The sequence below is a fragment of the Rhodamnia argentea genome, chromosome 4 (genome assembly GCF_020921035.1).
Source record: "Rhodamnia argentea isolate NSW1041297 chromosome 4, ASM2092103v1, whole genome shotgun sequence".
Classification (NCBI taxonomy): Eukaryota; Viridiplantae; Streptophyta; class Magnoliopsida; order Myrtales; family Myrtaceae; genus Rhodamnia; species Rhodamnia argentea.
The window spans coordinates 9,058,042-9,064,131 of NC_063153.1; the positions used below are offsets into that span (position 1 = coordinate 9,058,042).

The 6,090-nt window shown below is 40.0% G+C and overlaps 1 protein-coding gene across 1 annotated transcript; it reads right to left on the reverse strand.

Moving 5' to 3' along the window:
* Window positions 1–2: 2 nt before the first annotated feature.
* LOC115753734 (protein TOPLESS-like) lies at window positions 3–3,800 on the reverse strand. The gene is made up of 17 exons (XM_030692497.2): window positions 3,697–3,800; window positions 3,422–3,601; window positions 3,181–3,291; window positions 2,933–3,091; window positions 2,613–2,739; window positions 2,389–2,506; window positions 2,196–2,254; window positions 1,967–2,117; window positions 1,739–1,848; window positions 1,575–1,644; window positions 1,395–1,468; window positions 1,221–1,316; window positions 1,028–1,123; window positions 802–929; window positions 466–697; window positions 214–378; window positions 3–120 (listed from the first exon to the last, which is right to left on the reverse strand). The coding sequence occupies exons 1-17, from the start codon at window positions 3,798–3,800 to the stop codon at window positions 82–84; spliced, it is 2,019 nt and encodes a 672-aa protein (XP_030548357.1). The 3' UTR covers window positions 3–81.
* Window positions 3,801–6,090: the final 2,290 nt, after the last annotated feature.

The following is a 6,090-nucleotide window of genomic DNA, read 5'->3' on the forward strand; positions in this document are numbered from 1 at the left end:
AGAATAAATTTGCCGCCAAGGCTGTGCTCCGCTCCGGACCGCCAAACGCAGACCTTGAAGAACTTGGTGCTTCACCATTTGTCAACAAGAGCCGCTTTGGGCCGCATGCACCTCAACATCCTGCAATGTAACCTTCAGCCATGTTAATTCATCAAAGCATTAGACCAGAAAAAGAAAAACATCATACAGAAGCATCGATTCGGTAACACTGACCATCATCGGAGCTTCAGAAGTAACACTAGGGGCAATAGGAGAGCAACTTTCGCTTGTTTTGAGCAATTGAGAAGCGTTATTAGGGCCCAGGATCTTTATAGTGTTTCCATCTGCAATGACAGCAAGTAGACTTCCCTCCTTGTTGATGCGGATGCGAGGCTTCGCCTTGAAAAATATTCCAAAAAGGGAAACAGGATAGGTTTAGCGGAACTATTACTACTAATCTTACGAAAATCATTTTGCAAAACTTACTGGCAAGCCGCCTTCTGCATCGACAGTTGCCAAAAGCTTGACATTGTCCATGCTCCAGAATTTGATCACATGCTCGTCACCTGACGCTAAAAAGCTTTTGGCTGTATGGAAGTGTGCAATGTCCAGGGAACGTTTCTCCAACCCTTCATAGCTTCGTTTTATGGCGCCTTCACGTTCGTCCAACTCAATGAGGAACGACTCTCCATCCTTGTTCGTCCCGGAAGAAAAAAGCCTTGAAAAGTAATTTAATATAGAGACGTCTAAGAAAAATAAGGGCATCCATATTTTATATCATAGTATTAAAATTTGATCAGTTCAGTCTCTAGCACACCAAACCTGCTATTATCATTACTATAAGCCATAACCAGGCATCCACTTCCAGGAGCATCGTGATCGAATCTGGCCCCGAAATCATCGTATAGCCATCCCCTTATCTTGCCATCCACAGATGTTGAGAAGATGAACTGAGGAAATTTAGAATTTAGCAGAAAACAAGAGGATGTCATCGAACATACTGAACCGTAGCGGATTAATTGAAAAGCAAGTGAAGTGTTGTTCTCACATGAATGCCCGACTTCGTAGTTGGGAGGATAGAATTAACAGGGGCTGTATGACCTTCAAAAGTAAACATTTTGACTCCATCTATCACATCCCAAGCCTGCATAAGCAGCGTCAAATACACTGCCAATTATTCATGTCCTGAAATGAAAAGGAATGTCTTCTATATATGCTCGAATAGAAGTTCTAGTAAAAACCTTGATAGTCGCGTCATCGCCGCATGTTATGACAAACCGCTGCTTATCGGTGGCAGAAAATGCCAGATCGTTCACACGGCCATCGTGAGCTTCAATCTAGACATCAGAAGATGGTGTAACGAGTATGCTGAGCATGTAAATACTCAGTCGAAAATAGGGAAATGAGCACTATACCTCCAGTTTCGGCATAACATCATTGCCCTCGCCAAAAACATATATCTGAACCAAGTGTCTCGAATGCGCCGCGCCTTTTCCAAGATAAAAACCAAGTAATTATTCTTAGCATTCAAAGACGAAGCATCTTTAATTTTGCAGCTTATATGTGCGCGCGCGACAGGATGTGTGTTTACTTACCAAACAATAAACCATCCGGACTCCAAATTACACGAGTTATAGAAATACTTGAATCTCCGATCATAGCTTCCTAAAGAAGCACAGAACTTTCAAAATTAGTTCATGCAGATGGATGAGATTGAATTCACGGAATGGATGGTTATATTAGTCTATATGATACGTACCTTGAACTTCGTAGAGCACGCTCCCATATTCCAGACCTCAAAGTCGGCAGAAAATAGTTTCACTCCAGGACCAACTTCCCATAACCTGATATCTCCATTTCCGGTACCAACTAAATTTTCAGATAAACGAAATGCGAGTTAGAGTTTGAACTTATGGTCATGATTAATGTGAGCTTAAAAGAGGGCAAAAAAGAAGAAGAAGAAATCAGTGTGTTTGTGAATATTAACCTAAAAGATATGTATGCCGAATCGGGTGAAAATCAATGTCCGTTGGGTACAATTCCTCCTGCAATGTCTGTATAACTTTAATGGGCAGGTCATCAAGGATCTGTGACGTCGGTTGCTGGCTTAGAGCAGGATGAGCGTCCATTGATGTTACCTACACATGTATTAGAAGGCATCTCGATGGTTTTTCCCCCATCTTCAAAGATGTTTTAATGGGATTGGATTAACTTACCTCTATGATTGCCTTATCAAGCCTTCTAGTCTTCAAATCGCAAGTACGTGCCGGGCCCTCTGAGGAATTTTCAGCCAAGTGCAGATTATCATTATATTTTCAATAGTTCACTGGGGCCAATGCACCGAACTCATGCTGGTAAACTCAGCCAGTCAGGTATGGTTTTAAAACATTGGAGGGTTTGAGTGATCACCTATGTTAGTAGTATGAGGCAGACAAACTGCAACCTTAGGCTCCGAAGCGCGAATTAATGTGGATCGACTAGGCCCTCTGACGGAAGATGAAATCAGCATTGGAACTTCTTGTGAAGACTACATTTGATAACATGAGTTTATCCAGATAGGTCATTAACCACAGAAGGACCACTTATCTCCTTAGAAAATTTACAATAAGCTTCCAATGGGAAAAGGAACTCACCGCCGAAGAATCACCTGATGTTGGGGAAATCGGACTTTCAGGAGGTTTGCAGCAGTGGTCCGCCAAAAGCGTATGTATCACAGGATTTGGTACTGGATGGGCACACTGGGAATGCTGCCAGTTCACGCTGTAAGTTTAAAGGTAAAATCATCATTAGATCCACATTTGCCACGGCGAAAACTTGATTAAGAAAAGCCGGATGAAAATGGTTGCATTTAATGGTTTCTATTCCGCTTTCGCATCACATGCCTTGTAAAATTAAAATGGAAAATAATTCCTGTGCGATCATACCTAACCTGGAAACTGGTTAAGGAAGTTACCTTTGATTTATAATAAGCCCCAACCTACACGGTTCGAATCCAGGAATATTAAGTTTTCCGCGCAGAGCAGGATTTACTGCAATATTATTCTTTATTTCCCACCTCACTGCGCTTCTCACATTCTGTATGTGTCCGAACATGGCAAGTTTGTTGTTTGTCCTGTTGAATCCATATAAATCACATAACAGATAATAAGTTACATAAATATATGACCATGTGCAGAAACAATCACTTCAACAAGTTAATACCAGATATTATTCAATGTCAGAAGTTCAGTTAATTCCTCGAATAAGTCCCTATTCGCCCCGAAAGCTTTTAGATCGCTCCTGAGTATATCTACTGCCTTTGAGACGTCATTGCTGCCAAAACATTTGACCAAACTCATTGAAAAATCGAGAATTTGATACGAACTGGATGCGGAGAAGACATGTACAGGCGACGACGGATCTATGCACAATAATCGCTAGATTCCTTAGACAACAATATTACCTGTCCAAAGCTTCAAGATACTTTTGTTTTCTCAGTGCCAGATAGATCTTCGTTGAGAATCTGTTGTCGTTAAGGTGTGTGAAACCGGAAAGATACCTTTCCGCCTCATTCCACTTCCCATCAAGCATGAGCTGCTCAAAGTACCTCCAATCGAAATATACACCCGATTCTCGCTCCAGCCTACCAGAGAGAAAAGAATAATTTGGTTCATAACAAGCAAGAAGTCTACTTATATTGAATCAGATTCGAGAGACGAGCTTGGTCGACAAACTTACTCATGTGCTGCTTCTCTGTAGCCGTTCTCTTTTAAGAACTGTAAGATAATCAATATCTGGTGTGCCCTGAGATGAGGCATTCCGTCCATATCGAGCCATACCATTGGGACGGTATTCCTGTCTTCAAAAATTCCAAACAACACAAATCAATCTTTTCTTCGTCAATGAGAATAAATTCTTGCGTAACGTAGGCTGCCCATCAAAACTAGGTGCAAGATAATACACAAGAGATGATTTCTTCTTCGTCTTCTTATTCTTCCATAATTTCAGAAAAATAATGGTAGATAAATCACATAAAATTGACTCTCTTACTTCATATCTACTACACATATTGTTCCAACCAGAAGCAAGTTGTACAAACGTAAACAACCACGCGTTATAAGATTTTGGTGAATAGAATCAATCTTCTGAACATGTACTTCGATATCCATCCCGAGTCAAGACATGCAAATCCTCTTTCTCTAAAGTTGATCAAAATCAATGTGATACGCCTTGCACTTGATGATCAGAGCTGAAAAATGATCTCCAAAGAAAGCTAAGAAGCCCGATCACCGTCGAAGCGACGGGATCTATGAAGAGCTCACGACAGAACCAAAGATCAAGCACCCAATACCTCTTGGACGATGTAGAGAAAGAAAAGGTCTCACTTTTTGACAAGAATGCGCTGCAAAAAATCACAAGAAGTTGGCCCTTTTCCTCCAAAGATCACATTTTTTTTTTTTTGGGGGGGTTGATCAGTCAAACGAAGGAAGAAAACGTAAAAACAAGAACACAGGAACTGGGTAAGAAGGCAAATTCAGACAAGAAAACAAGGAAGAAGCTTAACCTGAAACGAGAATGGGAATGATCTAATGCTAGTGTCGGTGGAATTTTTTTCCTCCCTAGAAGAAAGAGATCTCTCTCTGGGGCTCTCTCACGAACACCCTTTAAAATTTGCAGCTTGAGATGGTGGCGAAGCAAAGTTGACGGCTCAGCACAGAAATGTGCAGAGCGAAACTCAACGTGCTTCTTACACTCTGCGAGTGTGATGTGGACACTGTCTGAAAGGATTAGGGGATTTGGTGGCAGCGCAATTCTTTTTTCCTTTTTTCTTATTTAATGAGGAGCTTTCTTGTTCTCACATAAAAAGGACAATGAAAAAGATAAACATAAAAGAGAAGCAATCAAAACATGATTGGTTCCCTTGCTGTGTCAGGTCTCCGGAAAGATTTGCTAACGTGGATTTTTTTTTGTTTTTTTATTTTTATAATTCTACATATCTTGTGGAATTTCTACCGCCACAGAAGAAATACTTTCCGCAAGCAATATCATTCTCTGGGTCATTCGATTTGAGTAACTATTTATCGAGCACTTGTACCGCGCTAAATAATTTTCGTAAGCGGGATCGATCCCCGCACCGTTATTCACTCTCGATTTAAAATAGCTATGTAGTGTACGCTTGTACGGCGATCGAGATCGGTTTTGAAAATTCAATTCCCTAACGGTCGATGGGGAAATTTCTGCATAAAAGAAACTTAATCTCCGGACAAGTGTTCCACTTTCATTTAAAGTACATATTTACACAGGCCGTTATTATTTTTTTGGTGGTCCCACGTTGGCAATTTGTAAAGGTTACTACTCCTTATAAATCTCATTTTACGGGTGTGAAAATCTCTAGTCCTTTCAAAACCACCGAACGAGGGGCGGCTTCCTTTGGATGTTGTCGAGTCCTAGGAAAATCTAGAAATATCCCAAAAATTAGTTTTATATCATTATGAATATTTGCGTGAATTTAGATCACTTTTGGAGGTTTTTTATTTTTATTTTTATTTTTTCACGTCGTTTTGTTATGGAAATCTTATTTTTCAACTTTGAACCCTACCTAAATTTGTTTGTTCGGATTAGTTTGGGCATATTCTTTTTTATAGCAAATTGCTGGGATCTAATATAGCTCGAAAGAGCATGAATGTGCATCCTAATGTTGGTTTCTTTAGAATGGCAATGAGTCATTGCATAATCCAAAGGACAGATTTTTATTACCCAATGAGTACCACGAGTACAATATTCCTGAAATTTCCACACAAGACACATCTTTCTTCCCATTTCTGGCTATCTAGGTCACACCCCGATTTCTAGTCCAAAAGGGGAATGACACAGCCGTCCTCTTACCCAAAAGACATGGTGTGAATAAAAAGCATATATATATTTCCGATAAATGAAGGAGTTGGTTACAGGATCAAAGTTCAAAAAATGAGGTATACATCTCCTAACTCAATTAGATACAACATATACAATCCGACATACAGAACATGGCATATTTCGAAAAGTGAAAATTCTCTTTTAAATTATACTTGACCAACCCTTAATAGACACGAGTTAACTAGCTTTGCAAAATATTTTTTTTTTTTTTTGGGG

What these genes read in the sequence shown, in the direction of transcription:
- LOC115753734 (XM_030692497.2), bottom strand. Translation starts at nt 3,800, where the DNA reads ATGGTATGGCTCGATATGGACGGAATGCCTCATCTCAGGGCACACCAG. An exon ending in GCCTCATACTACTAACATAG is followed by an intron (nt 2,255 to 2,388) that starts GTGATCACTCAA and finishes AAAATTCCTCAG; the next exon opens with AGGGCCCGGCACGTACTTGC. An exon ending in CTACGAAGTCGGGCATTCAT is followed by an intron (nt 930 to 1,027) that starts GTGAGAACAACA and finishes AAATTTCCTCAG; the next exon opens with TTCATCTTCTCAACATCTGT.